This window comes from Conger conger, chromosome 7, assembly GCF_963514075.1.
Source record: "Conger conger chromosome 7, fConCon1.1, whole genome shotgun sequence".
NCBI lineage: Eukaryota > Metazoa > Chordata > Actinopteri > Anguilliformes > Congridae > Conger > Conger conger.
In genome coordinates this window covers 56,654,518-56,672,017 of record NC_083766.1, presented here as the reverse complement: position 1 = coordinate 56,672,017, position 17,500 = coordinate 56,654,518, and the positions used below count along the sequence as shown (strand labels likewise).

The 17,500-nt window shown below is 48.3% G+C and overlaps 1 protein-coding gene across 2 annotated transcripts in view; it reads left to right on the top strand.

Moving 5' to 3' along the window:
* Positions 1-17,500, top strand: part of ltn1 (listerin E3 ubiquitin protein ligase 1) — a 26,579-nt gene that overhangs the window by 6,115 nt on the left and 2,964 nt on the right. For both annotated transcript variants that reach the window (XR_009709198.1, XM_061249735.1), the window contains exons 10-27: positions 534-1,304; positions 1,769-1,810; positions 2,119-2,320; positions 3,067-3,306; positions 4,394-4,547; positions 5,076-5,226; positions 5,663-5,867; positions 6,847-7,012; positions 7,364-7,468; positions 8,213-8,355; positions 9,225-9,360; positions 9,642-9,786; positions 10,307-10,520; positions 11,170-11,407; positions 12,587-12,667; positions 14,418-14,604; positions 15,228-15,399; positions 16,235-16,455. Coding sequence is in view for 1 of the 2 variants with exons in the window: in XM_061249735.1 (XP_061105719.1) it covers positions 534-1,304; positions 1,769-1,810; positions 2,119-2,320; positions 3,067-3,306; positions 4,394-4,547; positions 5,076-5,226; positions 5,663-5,867; positions 6,847-7,012; positions 7,364-7,468; positions 8,213-8,355; positions 9,225-9,360; positions 9,642-9,786; positions 10,307-10,520; positions 11,170-11,407; positions 12,587-12,667; positions 14,418-14,604; positions 15,228-15,399; positions 16,235-16,455 (3,573 nt within the window). In the remaining variant the exon portion in view is untranslated. The remainder of the gene's footprint in view (positions 1-533; positions 1,305-1,768; positions 1,811-2,118; positions 2,321-3,066; positions 3,307-4,393; positions 4,548-5,075; positions 5,227-5,662; positions 5,868-6,846; positions 7,013-7,363; positions 7,469-8,212; positions 8,356-9,224; positions 9,361-9,641; positions 9,787-10,306; positions 10,521-11,169; positions 11,408-12,586; positions 12,668-14,417; positions 14,605-15,227; positions 15,400-16,234; positions 16,456-17,500) is intronic.

Sequence of the window (17,500 nt, the reverse complement as noted above, 5' to 3'; positions counted from 1 at the left end):
CCTTCAGTCTGAATGTGCGGTGGACATTTTTGTTGTTTTTTTATTTTTTTATTTCTTCGGGCAGGTGTAATATTTTGGCCTGTCGCCATCAGTGTGTGGGCTAAATTAGCTCTGTCCTGATCACTTCACCTGCTCTCTGACAGGCCTCCCATTGTGTGTCCTGCGTATTTATATCCGGCATGCCTGACATGTTTCTCTCTTTCTCTTCATCCCTCTCCCCCCCCCTGCTTTCTCTCACTCCCCCATCTCCTATTTCTCCCTCTTTCTCATTTACACTCTCTCCCTTCCTCTATTTTTCTCTCTTTCCCTCTCCTTCTCTTCTTCTCTCTTTCCCTCTCCTGTTTCTCACACTCTCTCTATCCCCATCCCTCCATCTCTTACTCACTGCCATCCCTTTCTCCCGTTCTTTCCCTCTCTTTTTACTCCTACTCTCTCTCCCCTCCTCTATCCCCCACCGTCCTGTTCTCTTCCTCTTATCTCTCTCCCTCTCTTTCTCCTGGTACTTACACTCTCTCCTCTCTCTCTCTCCGTAGCTCCTGCCCCTGGTGGAGGGTGCGTTGGGCAGCTCGGCCCTGCAGAGTGGCCCACTGTTCCCCCAGCTCCGGGACATGGTGGTCTCCTGGGAGAAGCGTGTCGAGTGCCCTGACCAGGCCGCCACCTTCCGCCGGCTCCTGGAGGACTTCTGGGACGGGCTGGGGCGTCTGTGCGTGGCGCGGGTGGACAAGGAAGAGGTGGAGAACGGGTCCCTGGGCGGGGTGGCGTCCCTGCTCCGCATCATGCAGAATCCCCCCGCCGGCTCGGAGAAATCCGGCCACAAGAAGAAGAAGAAGTCGGTGAAGATCCGCTTCTCCGACCTGGAGGAGAAGGAAGAGGAGGAGCCCGAGCAGGAAGTCGGGCGGGGCAGGGGCGGGGCTCCAGCGCTGAAGGGCGGCCAATTGGAGGAGCTGGTGTGTCGTCTGGCGGAGCTGGGGATGGCCTACGTCAACGAGCGCGACTCGGAGACGCACCTCCGCTTCCTGTCCGTCCTGGTCAGCTCCTTCCCCTCCCGCCAGCTGTTCGGGGCCCTGCTGGACCCCGCGGGAGAGGAGGGCAAAGAGGAGGAGGAGGAGCTGAAGGAGGTGCGGGAGCAGGAGGAGGCGCTGGTTCAGAACCCCGCGGTCCGGTTCCTCCTGCAGAAGGTGGTGTTCTGGCTCCAGCAGGACCGGCATGGGGACACGGACTTCCTGGTGGACATGGTGTTCAGTGCGCTACACTGCTGCAGCACGAAGGAGGGAAAAACACACATCCTCAACCACATCACCAAGGTAAGAGGGAGAGACACAACCGACGCGAGGGAGAGACACTCCAACATGGCACGGTTATGGCACGGTCATGATAGAATCATGATGGAGATATGGTTAGGTCAATGTCATCATAGTAACTCATGATTGAGATATGGTTAGGTCACTGTCATCATAGTAACTCATTCTAGGTCAATTTCATCATGATATAGTTATGATAGGGACTTTGTTATACGACTTGTGATTGATGTTTCGGTTTATGTCACTGTCATTGTGATAGAATCATGATGGAGACTTGGTTACATGTCTGTCATGATGCACTTGTGGTCGATGTTTAGATTTATGTCACTCTTACTATGATAGACTCATAATAGAGATTTGTTTCTATGACTTTTGTCATCATAGGCTCGTGCTATAGATTTGGCTATGCCACTGTCACAATAGACATAGGGTTCTTACAGTTGCCATCTGTTTCTGTTTGTCTACAGAAGGACCTTAAGTGGGGAGTTGTTCTTCAGATCATACAGAAGGTAACTGATCTCCTGCTAGATTCTGCTATTGATTATTTCATTGTCCCAATTATGTAGTAAGTGATTTTTTTGATAAGTTCAATGAATAACATTGAAAACTGTTCCTGTATCCCAACATGAACTATTCAGCTAATTATCTAATTTGGCCAGTGTAATTGCTGACAACAAAAGCCTGTGTGCACACTGACCCTGCAGGAATGTAATTGCCCACCCTTGAGGTAATTAGCAGCCCATGTAAAAGACTCCAGTATTTGGCTTGTTGGGTTTTTGTGGTGCTGACTGACTTTTTCTACTGGGCTCATTTCCAGGCATGTGCAGATCCAGTCTGTCTGGAGGCCTCTATTGGCTGGCTGAAGGGGGCGGTCCTCGGGGAAAGACTCGTGGGATTGGCCGGGGAGTTGTGCCAGTTGGGACTGGGAAGCTCACGGTCGTCCAAGGCCATGCCCACACCTGGCCACACCCACAGCTGGGCTCTCATCAGCCTGGTGCTCTCTCAGCACCACCTCAACGGCAAGTACAGCCAATCAGAACAGGCAGTGTGAAGGACAGCCAATCAGAACAGGCAGTGTGAAGTACAGCCAATCAGAACAGGCAGTGTGAAGTACAGCCAATCAGAACAGGCAATGTGGAGTACAGCCAATCAGAACAGGCAGTGTGAAGGACAGCCAATCAGATCAAGCAATGGCAAGTACAGCCAATCAGAACAGGCAATGGCAAGTACAGCCAATCAGAACAAGCAATGGCAAGTACAGCCAATCAGAACAGGCAATGGCAAGAACAGCCAATAGAAAGGACCTTTCTGAGGACAGTATCATGGCTGAAGCTACAGGATTGCACTCATGCTGGGAATGTCAATGAGCTTTTAGAGCTATATTATTTTTTGTGTAATGTATTTTTTTGCGCATTTACATTAGTTTTGTCATGGTTGAAGTTGTGTAGTAGTAATTCTAATTGATTAGTCAGTTTGCTTAGCATTCCCATGTTAATGTCATACATTTGACAAATATATTTAATTTGTTCATTCTACATCCACTAGTACAAGCCTTTTTGCTGTTGGAAGTGGTTTTATTTATCTTGAATTGTGTTTGTTAGCTGCATTTTTACTCATTAATTGGATTTCTAATTTGAGGTAATCAAAATGATCGATGGCATTTTCCTTGTAAATGGTAAATGGACTGCATTTCCATAGCGCTTTTACCCAAAGCACTTTACATTTAATGGCTCTCATTCACACACCTCGTCTTTGCATACTGCAGAGAGGCTGATCGGGGAGCAGTACGTGGAGAAGATCATCGATAAGCTCCACGCCACGCTCTCCGAGGCCAAGAACCTGTCTGACGCAGGGAACATGGAGCCACTGGTGTCCTTCATCTGTGACGTGGCGTCCAACTTCTTCTCCTCCGTCAAGGGCTGCCTGCTGCTGTCCTCCGCTGAGGAGCTGCTCCTCACCGTCTTCCAGCTGTGTGCGCAGGACCAGGAGGCCACGCGGCTGTCTGGTGAGCGCTATCCCGCTCGCGGGTTACCCTATACCGCTCACTGGTCACTATACCGCTCACTGGTCACTCTATACCGCTCACTGGTCACTCTATACCGCTCACCGGTCACTCTATACCGCTCACTAGTTACTCTATACCGCTCACTGGTCACTCTATACCGCTCCCTAGTCACTCTATACCGCTCACTAGTTACTCTATACCGCTCACTGGTCACTCTATACCGCTCACTGGTCACCCTATACCGCTCACTGGTCACTCTATACCGCTCACTGGTCACTCTATACCGCTCACTGGTCACTCTATACCGCTCACTGGTCACTCTATACCGCTCACTGGTCACTCTATACCGCTCACTGGTCACTCTATACCGCTCACTGGTCACTCTATACCGCTCACTAGTCACTCTATACCGCTCACTGGTCACTCTATACCGCTCACTAGTCACTCTATACCGCTCACTAGTCACTCTATACCGCTCACTGGTCACTCTATACCGCTCACCAGTTACTCTATACCACTCACTAGTCACTCTATACCGCTCACTGGTCAGTCTATACCACTCACTAGGTACTCTATACCGCTCACTAGTCACTCTATACCGCTCACTGGTCACTCTATCCCGCTCACTGGTCACTCTATACCGCTCACTGGTCACTCTATACCGCTCACTCTATACCGCTCACTGGTCACTCTATACCGCTCACTGGTCACTCTATACCACTCACTAGGTACTCTATACCGCTCACTGGTCACTCTATACCGCTCACTGGTCATTCTATACCGTTGTATACCATACACTCTATACACTCTACACTCTATACCGCTCACTAGTTACTTATAGAGCTTGCTACTTCAACAGGTTGCTGGTTACTTATACCATGTGCTAGCTATTTATTTCCTGCACAATAGCTATTAACTACTACGTAGTTTCTTTATGCCTTCCAATAGTTATTATACTATTTGCTAGTTACTTATACCACCTGTCTGGTGAGCGCTATACCGTTTGCTAGATACTTATACCACCTGTCTGGTGAGCGCTATACCATTTCTTAGTTGCTTATGCCTCCTGTTGTTGCCCGTTGCTCAGACTCCCTCCTGGAGAAGCTGAAACAGGCCTGCTTCGCCGGGGTCCGCTCTCTGGTCAGCCACCCGCAGACGGAGCTGCGCGAGGGGGCCTTCCTGCACAGCGCTGCCGTCTGGGTGCAGAAGCAGCTCCTCAGCGCCCCCTTGGGGGTCGAAAGGTAATACGCCAGAGCTGTTTCCCAGCCAGAACGAAATGTTCTTCCAATGTTACTGCGGTGTTTTGTCAACGTTATACCATTGGCAGTACATGGCTGCAATGTTGTGAGTGCGTCTTGTGGTTAGCTGGATCTCAGCCCTGCGAAAGTGTGAGAAAACAGTTGCACAGTTTAGCACTGTTATGTTATTCATCTCTTAATTCATATTTTATTGGTTTCCGCCAATTTCTTGGGGAAATGTTATTGTTTTGTTTTTATTGCAAGTGCAGAAAAGTGCTTTTCCAAAATACTACAAGGGAGTCGTAAATAAATAGTGATGATGATTTATTTCATATATTTATATGATATATTTATTTTTTATTTTTTTCAAAATAATGGACGATGGGGGGAAAAAAACCTGATCCTGATTTTTAAAAAATTATAAAAGTGATGGACACTCTAGGGCTCTGTTCGGTGTTGGGGGGCTCTGTTTGGCTTTGGGGGGCTCTGTTTGGCTTTGGGGGGCTCTGTTGACCCCTCTCCCTCCCCCAGCCTGCAGGCTCTGATGTCAGCGGTGCAGACCCTGGTGGAGACGGTGCTGAGTGGCAGTCAGCGTGGGACCCAGCTCCTGTGCGCCTTCATCAGCTACCTCACCCCCACCGCTGCCGAGTGGAAGAGGATCCGACAGGCGCTGCCCCCACAGGTCACCTCTCACCTGCCTCCTTTAACAGAGATTTCTGTGTGATATACGCTCCACATATACGCCTCTCTGTGCCTTCCTTGTGTTATATTGACCATTCTCATGTGCTTGCTATTTAGCGGCATAAAGAATAATACCATGACCAAAAACACAGGAGTGAAAGACCCAGGATGCATGCAGATATAGATTATTGCATTAAAGTGTGTCATCATTAGGACCACATCCTGTATTCTCCGCTTGCCTGTACTGTAAAAGATCTCGTCTAGTTTATCTAGATCTACGTGAAGAAAGTAGCCTGAATGACCTGGTGTCAGTTATTTCAGTGTAATCCTAAAAGCAGACGTAGCTGCTGCCAGCTGTGTTTAGTGACATGGGTGCCTCTCTCTCTCCCTCTCTCTCTTTCTGTTTTCTCCTCCCTCTCTCGCTCTCCCCCACGCAGTGGGTGAAGTCCCCCTTGCTCTCGGGGCGTCTGCGGGTGACGCGTGCGTACCCCTGCGTGGACGTGTGGAAGTTTCGCGCCTCCTCCAAGCTGCCAGCCCACCTCTGCACCTCGGCCCTGCTGGGGAAAGTGGCGCTGACCGCCATGGGGGCCACCGACCACCAGGGGGCAGGCTCTCCCCAGCTCTGCGAGCTCGAGTACACCGGTGAGCACATAACGTCCCTGTCACTCTAACAACGTCATTATGAATATTTATTAAAATATTAAAATACTACTCTTATATGAAGAGAAAATAACTGATGTCCTGTATTCTGTTTACTTTAATTAAAAGGGAATAGAGGATATACAAATAATCTGTTTTCTGTAACTATTCTGTAAACAAATAATATTATTTTTCTATAAAAGTGTTGGCAAAGAACTAGATTATTTGATTTTATATCGCTGTGTCACGACCCTTAATACAACGGGTATTCTCATAGGTTAAATAGGACTGCTTCTTTTGATCACTTTTGCTTGAAGGATAAATTTGGATTTCTGGTGCCTTATGCAGTGTAGTACAGTGATTAGAGAACTGGGCTTCTAACCTAAGAAGGTTGTAGGTTCAATTCCCAGGTAGGACCTCCCATTGTACCCTCGAGCAAGGTACTTAACCTGAATTGCTTCAGTATTTATCCAGCTGTATAAATCAATACTATGTAAAAATGCAAAAGCTGTTTACGTCTCTCTGGGTAAGAGTGCCTTCTAAATGCCTGTAATGTAATGCTGTTTGTCTTATTGGGTGTTCAGGGTTCAGTTGTCCAGTGAAGCATAAGGCTTTTGGAGAGCTACACTCATGCAATAGCGATGCTGTGTGATGATTACAGTCTGCGAGTTATGCTGGTGTCAGTGTTGGCACTTGCTGTTTCAGCTTGCATCCCAGTCAGCTGTCATAACTGATTTGTGTGCAGCTTTACACCAACCGTGGACTGACTGTCTCAGAGCGTTCCGCATTTGGCATCCGGTGTGGCACCGAAATGAGGAGGAATTTATGGAGAAAATTTGGAAATTCACCTTCAGCTTTATATGCGCAGTTTTCTCTTGTTCTGCTGCTGTGACAGAGTGCTTGTATACGGGTGTCTGACCTGCCTGTGTGTCTGTGTGTCTGTGTGTGTGTGTGTGTGTGTGTGTGTCTGTCCGTCCGGCAGTGTCCGAGGTCCTGTTTGCCATGCAGTGGTGTGAGGAGGTGATGGATCTCTCCCCCGCGGTGGTGACAGAGTACCGTCGGATGCTCCAGGACTCGGACCTGACCGCCGATCGAATCGGCAAGCAGGCTGAGACCAGATGCGACGTCCTGGCCATGCTGTTCACGAGGTGAGTCGATATTACGCACATTTTAAACTCCTGGGCAAAAATCCACTGCTGTTTAATATCTGTATGTTTATGTGTGCTTATATCTGTTTTAGAGTATCCGTGGACAAGCATTGGATCTAATTGTAAATTCTCAATGTTACAGCGCTACACATTCCATTATCGTTTTAAGCAATGCCAATAAACCTATGCCAGTAAATATCTTCCTATCAAATAAATACTATATAAACGCGTTTACCTCCGAGTTAAAAGCTTTCGTCCGACACACACGAGACTTTGTGACTGAAAGTTATTGAAAGCCTGTTTTGTTTAACCAATGAAAACGCAGCATTCCTCTGTCCCGACCAATCGCAGGTCGCTGGAGGAGGGGTCTCTGTGGACGCTGACGCTGGCGAGCTACATGCGGGCGCGGGGCGTGGGCGGAGACAGCGTGAGGAAGCTGTACTGGAGTGTGGAGAGGTAACCGGAGCGGGGAGGCCCCGGTGTTTACCCCGGGGCCCAGGCTAGGGGCCTGTTATAGAGGCATATATGTCACATTAATGCCGTCGGTGTGAGTCCCAACTGGAACATCCTCTCCCTGGCCTTGAAGGAGGCGAGCAAACGGCCCTGTATATCCGGCGCATAAATCGCCCTGGGGCAGAAAGATCTGCTTAAGCACCGCCATGCTGTATAAACAGCAATATCTACATCAGGAACACGCTGGTCTTATCTGCTCCCGGCTTCCACCCTCTGTCTGAGACCCGTGTTCCCGTTTTCTTAACTACAGGAAGTTGCAGTTGCTAACAGGAGTTTGGCCTCCTATAATGCAGTAGAGAATATGTTTTTCTGCAGTATGTTAACTCGATCACACCTTAACACCAGAAAGTTCATCAGATTTGAATGTTTTGGCTTCAAAGGTAAACACACACACGAGGCTGGAGAGCGCAGTGCTATGACATCTCCTCCAATCAGAGCGCAGTGCTACGACATCTCCTCCAATCAGAGCGCAGTGCTATGACATCTCCTCCAATCAGAGCACAGCACTGTAACTTCCCCTCCAATCAGAGCGCAGTGCTATACCATTTCCAATTACAGCACAGTACTCTAACACCAGCTACTATCTGAACACATTGCTGTAACATCCCCTCCAATCAGAGTGCAGCCCTGTAACATCCCCTCCAATCAGAGTGCAGCCCTGTAACATCTCCTCCAATCCGTTTCCAGCTTCTTCCCTCTGACGGAGCGCAGCCTCTGCACCCTGCAGATCCTCTGCCCCTCCCTGTCCATGGTGGAGAGGGAGTCCCTGGTCGCTCTGTCCATCTCTGAGCTCCTCAACTGGCAGGGCACCAACCAGGACAACGGCTTCAGTAAGGCCCAAACTCCACCCACTCGCCTGTCAATCTCACACGCACCCACCAATTATATGCCCAGCGTGAGAGTAACCTGACTGAGAAAGTTCTAGACTGTGTGAAAGTACTGAAGGCATCCGCGGTCCGGAGTCCGATATCTCCCTGTCCGTGAACATAAAGGAAAATTGCTCCAGTAAGTAAAAGTAATGGGAAAATCCGCAGAAAACACAATTTGGAATTGGATGGGAATCCTGGTCGGACAGTTTCAGATAACGGCGGAATGAGAGATGGAGATAGTAAGTCCATTTCAGCTCCGTTCATTCGGGGAATGAATTGAAAAATGTCTCTGTTTTATGAGGAATTCTGGCTGAACTGAAATGGAATTGACCCTAACCCATGTGCTCACACACACTCATACACACACACACACACACACACACACACACATACACAGATACACACACACACACACACACGCACACACAGTGCTAGTCCTTGTTGAGTTTGATTGCGCTTATCGTACACTCTGCTGGGCATGATTGAATATCATTGTGGCTAACGCATTGCTGAACATGCTTGAGTTTTGTTGTGGTTGACACACGCTATGTTGAACAGGGCTGAATATCGTTGTGGTTCACATGAGCACGCATTGTTGAACATGGTTGATGACCATTATGGTTGACATTGTTGTGGCGGTTGTAGCATTGGACATGGTGGAATGCCATTATAGTTCATGTTCATGTGGTTGTCATATAGATTTAAACATGGTTCAATTACATTTTTGTGGTTGACATTGTTATGGTTGTGTTGGACATGGTTGAATGTCATTGTGGTTGGCATTGTTATGGTTGTGTTGGACATGGTTGAATATGCTCACGCTGTTACAGGTGGGATGGCGTGCCTTGCGGTCCTGTACTGTTGCTTGGAAACGGGCACGGCCGTAGAGGAGGAGGTTCTGCTGGCCGTCCTCGCCACCATGATGGAATGGCGCAACTCCAGAGAGGACCTGTTCCTGTTCAGCTGGTAAATCCCATCAAACCTTCACCTCAGTCAGCCCTGTTACTTTATGACTGAGCACAGTCACTAACATTAGACTGCTAATAATAATAATAATCATAATAATCATAATAGTCATAATAATCATAACAACAGGGCCAAAGACTGCACTGCAAAATGTGATTATATTTACATTGTGGTCCTTTTTTTAACTTTTTTTTTAACTTTTTAAAATCTTTACCATGCTTTGGTGTAGGAAAATAAAATTGTGTTTGAGTGCTGGTCTTTGTTTTGCGGTCCGGCCTCAGTGACCTGAAGAAGGCTTCAGCTGGGACGCTCTCCCTGAACGTGGAGATGATGCGTTTCCTGTCCAGGCTGGTGGCGCACTCTCCCACAGTGCTCCGGGACACGCACTGGGACTTCCTGCACTGCTCCATGCTGGCCTGGCTGGAGGTAAGGGCTGGGGTACGGGGCTTTTATTCTGAAGGGCAAGTACCGGTCATTTAGCAGGAAACGACTCTGCATTTATGTAAGGGCTTTTAATATGTAGGGCTAGTTCTGGTAATTTAGCAGGAAAAGTCTCTGCATTGATGTAAGGGCTTTTAATATGTAGGGCTAGTACTGGTAATTTAGCAGGAAACAACTCTGCTTTGATGTAGGGCTTTTAATCTGAAGGGCGAGTGCCGGTCATTTCGTAAAAAGTCCTCCCCCGTATTTTGATACAATTATTTGAAATTCTTCAGCCAGGAGGTAGAGCTTATGAGTGAAATCAACTGAAGGTCAAGTTCTGTTCAGCTTGAAACAAATCTGCTTTATGGGACTTTTAATTTTAATTTAATTTCAGGGACTGGTCATTTAGTAGGGAACTCTATGGCTTTGATGTGGGACTTTTATTCTGAAGCTTGAGTACCAGTCACATTCCAGGGAACATTCTCTCAGTTCTGATTGGTCTGTGCTTGCCCCTATTTTGCAGACTGCCAATGAGAACACGGCTGCTTTCTGGAACCCCTGGGTGCAGCTGTTCGTGTCTCAGAACTGTAACCTGATTGTGACGCTGAGCCAGTTCTTCTCAGCGCCCCCTGCTGGCGTGGCGGACCAGCTGCCGCCCAACCTGAAGGGGGAGTGGGAGGAGTTTTTCGTGGAGGGGATTCACAGCCTGCTCCTCCCTCTTCTGGTCAAGATCACAGGTGAGTTTTAAGTGCTTCCACTGACAGTTAGCTCAATCAGAGGCCTGCTTAAAAGTATTTTAAGTATTTTAAGTGGAACTAGAAGGGGATTTCTGAGGTTTTATGGTGATTGATTATTGCCAGGCTTAAGAACTAAAAGCAGCCAATCTCCTGGTTTTCAGACTTCTGCGTCACTTCCTCTGCCTCTATCTAGCTGCTGAATTTCCGTCTCTGGTTTTAGCAGGGTTTTCACGTGACGTCACTTCCTGTGCTTCTCACCTTGGGTGACAGTTGCTCAGGAAGTAGAGTTAGAGAGTTGCCGGTTCGAACCACGGCCCTCAGGGCAAAAAGTGTGAAAGTGTGTCCTTGAGCAAGACACCTAAGCCCTAATTCCTCCCGACAAGCCATTAGGGGTTGGTGCCTGCATGGCTGCCTTTCTCCATTGGTGTTAGAAAGCGCTTTGTGTAGCCGTAATTGCTGGGGAAAAGCGCTATATAAATGCAGTCCATTTGCCATGATAGGGCCTGTAACGAGGAAGTGTAGCATATGCACCCGTTTTGGTTAGTCACCCTCAGCATTCAGATTTTATGTGCTTTGAAGGTCACCCGGGGGAAAACCCTTCAAAATAAAAGTCCAATGTGCTTTTTCTGTCCCCTCCGTGTTCCCGTAGAGGAGTACACGGAGCCGGACGACGCCCTGTTTCCCCTGGCGGTTCTACGGGCCGTGGGCGAGGCCCTGCATTGGGTCCCGCTGCAGCTGCTCACCCAGAACAAGCTCCCGCCCAGATTCGTGGCGGGGCAGAAGACCAACCTGCCAGAGCAGCTGCAGACTCTGCTGAACACCCTGACCCCCCTGCTGCTGTTCAAGGCCCGGCCCGTGCAGCTCACCGCCTTTCACGTGCTCAACCTGTGAGTCTGCTCCTCTCGCCAATAACTAACTGCTCTGACTGTGTGAGACTGTACTCACTCACAGTATAAACCGCTCTAGTTCACTCGCTCTGTGTGAGACTGTACTCACTCACAGTATAAACCGCTCTAGTTCACTAGCTCTGTGTGAGACTGTACTCACTCACAGTATAAACCGCTCTAGTTCACTAGCTCTGTGTGAGACTGTACTCACTCACAGTATAAACCGCTCTACTTCGCACCTTGTGTGAGGCTGTAGTCTTTAACTAATACACACTCACATTATAGACCACTCTAGTTCACTCGCTCTGTGTGAGACTGTACTCACTCACAGTATAAACCGCTCTACTTCGCACCTTGTGTGAGGCTGTAGTCTTTAACTAATACACACTCACATTATAGACCACTCTAGTTCACTCGCTCTGTGTGAGACTGTACTCACTCACAGTATAAACCACTCTAGTTCACTCGCTTTGTGCGAGACTGTACTCACTCACAGTATAAACCACTCTAGTTCACTCGCTTTGTGCGAGACTGTACTCACTCACAGTATAAACCGCTCTACTTCATTAGCTCTGTGTGAGGCTGTAGTCTTTAACTAATACACACGCACATTATAAACCACTCTATGTGAGACAGTACACACTGACATTATTAACCACTCTAATTCACTAGCTCTATGTGAGACCTTATCTTTAGCCAATACACACTCACATTAGGGACTGCTCTAGTTCACTAGCTCTTGCCAGCCTTAACGCAATCATGCTTAGGCCAGTTTGTCTAGATTGGTTTACTTCACTATTTAAGGTTTCTGGCCGTCAGCTACACCAACAGACATTATATTCATGAGACTGTAGCCTCGTGTGACTGTAACCAAAATGCATTTACATTAAACTGCTCTGCTTCAGTCACTGCTGGCTTGTGAACGCACTTTTCCCCGCTCTAGTTCACTAGCTCTATGTTAGACACAAAAAGCGTCTTAGCAGTGCTATACTTCACTAGCTCTGTGTGAGACTGCTGGCTTTAGCCGACGCACGCTAGCCTTAGCCTGCTGTACTTCAGTGGCTCTATGTGAGACCCGAGGACTCGACACAAGCGTATCTTAAGCCGATACACTCCACCGGCTGCCGTGCTCTGGTGCTGTGCGCTGACGTGCTGGTCTCTCCTCTCCTCTCCTCTCAGAGTGATGCCCCAGCTGCCCGAATGTGACGGCGAAAACGATGGCGGGAGCCGGGAGGACGATGACGGAGAAGAGCCGTGTCTGTAAGCGCCCCCAGCCGCCATTTTACCTCTCCTATAGCCGCCATTTTACCTCTCGCACAGCCGCCATTTTACCTCTCGTACAGCCGCCATTTTACCTCTCGCACAGCCGCCATTTTACCTCTCGCACAGCAGCCATTTTACCTCTCGTGCAGCCGCCATTTTACCTCTCGTACAGCCGCCATTTTACCTCTCGTACAGCCGCCATTTTACCTCTCGTACAGCCGCCATTTTACCTCTCGTACAGCCGCCATTTTACCTCTCCTACAGCCGCCATTTTACCTCTCGTACAGCCGCCATTTTACCTCTCGCACAGCCGCCATTTTACCTCTCGCACAGCCGCCATTTTACCTCTCGTGCAGCCGCCATTTTACCTCTCGCACAGCAGCCATTTTACCTCTCGTACATCCGCCATATCAATCGTGATGGGCATTCTGTAGCCGAGTGGCTATGATACAACGACTGGGACCGACCAGAAGGTTTGTGGTTCAAGCCCTGGTGTAGCCACGATAAGATCCGCACAGCTGTTGGGCCCGTGAGAAAGGCCCTTAACCCCGCATTGCTCCAGGGGGGATTGTCCCCTGCTTAGTCTAATCAACTGTAAGTCGCTTTGGATAGAAGTGTCAACTAAATAACTAATGTAATGTAATGATGTGTGTGTGGTGAGAGGGACATTTTCTGATGCTTTGTGTACATGAGCTTTACTCGTTCTCTCCAGCAGAGGGCGCTTTGATGTCAGTCTGCATCAGGTATAGGTCTAACATTAGACACCTCCCTGACATTTAAAAGCCCACCAAGCAAGAGTGGAGATGAGGTTATTGCTCATTTACCCCCTGTGTGTGCATAATAATCTGCGGTGTGGTTGATGGTGTAATTTTCCTAGAGCGTGCTGCGTAATTGGCTGTTATGATAAACAGGAGCAAACACTGCTGTGTGTGTGTGTGTGTGTATGTGCCTGAATATGCTTAACCTTGCATGTTATGTGCTGTGTCAGCGTATGGTTCTTTACACTGTGTGTAGGAACACGCCCTGTTAAAACACTCAGTGGAGCTAATGACTCTTTCAGCAATAAGTGAGCATTGCTCGAATCTTTTTCCTTCAGACCCATGTCTTCCATAGCAGTCACATGCGTTCCATTCGTATTAATGAGCGACAAGCCATGTAAAACGTTATCCTCGGAGACGCCAGCAATTAATTGCTTTTTCGGTAGCTAGGCATAAGTGTAACGGCACGCGATTAAAATGTTAAAAGCTCCGGCAGTCGGTTCCCAATCCGTCAGAGGACTCTGTGTGAAATGTGTAAGGCGCGGAGCCCCGTCGCAGGCCTGCGTAATTCATTTCGCCCGCAGGCTCGTAATGACAGACATTTGGGCTGTCGGCCATTTTGAGGATGTCAGCGGTGAGGGAGCTGTATCGCACGGCAGGAGGCCTGTGTCTTATGTCAATGAGCAGCAGCGCCCCCTCTGGTCAGGTCTGGTCAGGACGTGCTTTGGGAAGGAGCAGAGCAGAGGGCGTCCCTCTTATCCCTAAAATGCTGGTGTGGTGTGCACTTAAAAATTCAAGCAAAGTCCATTGGACACGTTTTGAAGCGGGTAGAAGTAAAGGCAGTGGTTTGGAAAGGAGTAGAGCAGGCGTGTCCATCTCATCCCAAAAATGCTGGTGTGGTGTGCACTTAAAAATTCAAGAGAAGTCCATTGGACCCGTTTTAAGGTTTTAAGGTCAGTGGAAGTAAAGGAGCCCCTGTCGGTCTCCAGGTCGCCCCCTGCTGCCCTGATGTCGGCCCTGGCCACGGCGGAGGAGCTGCTGGATCACATCCTGGGCGGGGTGCCGGCGGGCGAGTGCGCCACGGTGCGGCCGTTCAGCGACGAACACTGCTGCATCCTGGGATACCTGCTGGCCTGGAAGCTCATCCTCACCTTCTTCAAGGCCTCGCCCTCCCACGTGAGTCAGTCGTCCACGGCCCCGCCTCCTCGGACCTCTCCTCTCGTGTTGGGCTTGCATTTGACCTTGTATTTGAGCTTGCATTTGAGTTTGTGGTTACATTTGATGTTGTGCTTGTGTCTCGATTTGCCCTTGCAATTAAGTTTGTGCTTGCATTTGAGTTTGTTTGGATTTGAGTATGAGATTGTCTTTGCATTTGTGCTTGCATGTTAATTTGTGCTTGCATGTTAATTTGTCCCTGTATTCAAGTTTGATTTTGTTGCTTGCATTTCAGTTTGTGTGTATTTGAGTTTATGATTGCCTGCATTTGATTTCGGCGTTGTTTCAGGTTGTGTTTGAATTTGTGCTTACATTTGAGTTTGTGTCTGTGCTTGCATCTGAGTTTGAGTTTGAGCTTAAGCGTGCGTTTGAGTTTGTGCTTGCATTTCAGTTTGGAATTGAGTGTGCGTTTGAGTTTGGATTTGAGTGTGCGTTTGAGTTTGAGTTTGTACTTGCATTTCAGTTTGGAAATGAGCGCGCGTTTGAGTTTGGATTTGAGCGTGCATTTGAGTTTGGATTTGAGCATGCATATGAGTTTGGATTTGAGCGTGCATTTGAGTTTGAGTTTGTGCTTGCATTTGCAGCTGAGGGTGCAGTACTCCCTGTTCCTGCGGAAGAGCCGCTCCCTGCACACGCTCCTCCTCCACCTGTTCCGCCTCATGCCAGAAAACCCCTCCCTCCCGGGACAGGCGGTCGAACCCGGGGCCAAAGACCCCAAAACCTTCTTCACTGAGGACCTGAGTCTGTCAGTGCACAGTGAGTGTGGGCACGTGTGCCATTTCTGCATTTATTTATTCATTTTTTAAATGTCTGTCATCTGAGTTTAAGCAGGGAGGTCGAGGACAAAGTCCAGCTGAGGGCTCTTGTTCACAAAGAATCTCAGAGAAGGAGTGGTGATCCAGGACCGTATCCATTATGAGCTGAAGTGCTGTGCTGATTGCTTTCTGAATACGAGCCAAGTTCTCTCACTGCTGTCCAGAGTTTTTAATGGCACTAACTGCCTATTTTTTTTACAAGATGGCGGATTTGATTCTGGGGTGCAATAACTACGTTTAATTTCAGGGCCGGTGGTCAACATCTGACTCATTAGATTGTTGTTAGATCAGATCGTTGTTTGTTTGGCTGCAAACCCAAACTGTTGTTTGCCATTATAAACTGAATTTAATAGTGCCGGGTAACTGCTGGAACCTGAAGGCTCTACAGTATAAGTGCCTCAGACTCAGTGTAGTAAATTCAGCCTCTGAGATAAAGCACTTTATCTTCTGTGTCCCTCAGAAATGGAGTGAGATCCATTGTGTCCGCTCTGTTAGAGAGTTAGACTCACTTGTCTGACTTGTCTCTGAGATACTTAAATACTTGTACTTTTTCTCTCGGAGATAAGTTTAGACAGACATTTTACTCAGAGAGGGTTGGCACTTCGCAGCTTCTGTGTTTGTCAAAGAGGGGTTTTGGACTCTTTGTGACTTCTGTGTTTTTCCAAAGAGAGGGTGGACATTCTGACTTCTGTACGTCTCGTAGGGAGGTTGGACGTACCGACTTCTGTGTCTTCCGTAGAGATGGCGGCCATTTTGTGACTGGTGTGTCTCCACAGAGAGGGAGGGGATGCAGTGGGAGCTCCCCCACCTGGCGTGCTCGGTGTACTGCCGCGCGCTGAAGGACCTGCCTGCCATGGTGCGGCTGTGGTGGAACGGCCAGGACAAGCGCGTCTTCAACACCGTGGACCGCTTCACCAGCAAGTACGTCAGCGGCGTGCTGTCCGCCCAGGAGATCAGCTCTGTACACACCAGCACTCAGACCTTCGACAGCATGACGGTGAGCACACTCTCTCTCTCTCTCTCTCTCTCTATCACTCTCTCTGTCTCTCTTTCTCTCAATCCATCTCTTTCCCTCCCTTCCTCTCTCCTTCCCTCTCGCTTCCTTTCTTCCCACTCACTCTCCTTCCCTCTCTTTTTCTCAACCCGCTTGCTCTCTTTTTCTGTCTCTCTCATCCATCTCTTTCCCTCCCTTCCTCTCTCACTTTCTCTCTTCCCACTTACTCTCCTTCCCTCTTTCTCTCTTGCTTTCTCTTCCCACACACTCTCCTTCCCTCTTTCTCTCATCCACTCACTCTCTCTCTCCTTCTCTCCACCACAGGGTGGTGCAAGCGAGCCATATTGTTCTTGAGTAATTAGTTACTGTCATTGGTTTTATCTTCATGACTTTGCTTTGATAATGGTTGAACTGCGGATGAAGACTTTTGTGTCCTTTTTAATTTGCCGTGGTCCAAATGGCAGGCACTGGCATTAACAGCTGTTCAAAAAATTTATTTATATGCATGTATATACAATTGGTTTATACAGCTATATTTTATAATGCATATTTTACTGAAGAGATTCAGGTGAAGTACCGTCCTCCAGGGTCCAACAGCTACTCTCCAGCTGGGAAATAAACCCAAAACCTTTCAGCTACAAGCCTGGTTCTCTAACCATCATACTGCACTGACACAAATCACACTGTTGGGATAGAGTGCGCTTATTCAGTTTTTAATTCAATGCAGTCCGGAGCTTTTTACAGTTATTATTCATAGTGTTATGCTGTACTGTGTTTTGTGGTCATGCTGAGATCTGACCACTTTGGTATGGGTATGTATGTGTATGTGTGTGTGTGTGTGTGTGTGTATGTGTATGTGTATGTGTGTGTGTGTGTGTATGTGTGTATGTGTGTATGTATGTATGTGTGTGTGTGTGTGTGTGTGTGTGTGTGTATGTGTGTATGTGTATGTGTGTGTGTATGTGTGTGTGTGTGTGTTTATGTGTATGTTTGTGTGTTGTGTGCGTGCGTGTGTGTGTGGGTGTTGTGTATGTGTGTGTTGTGTGTG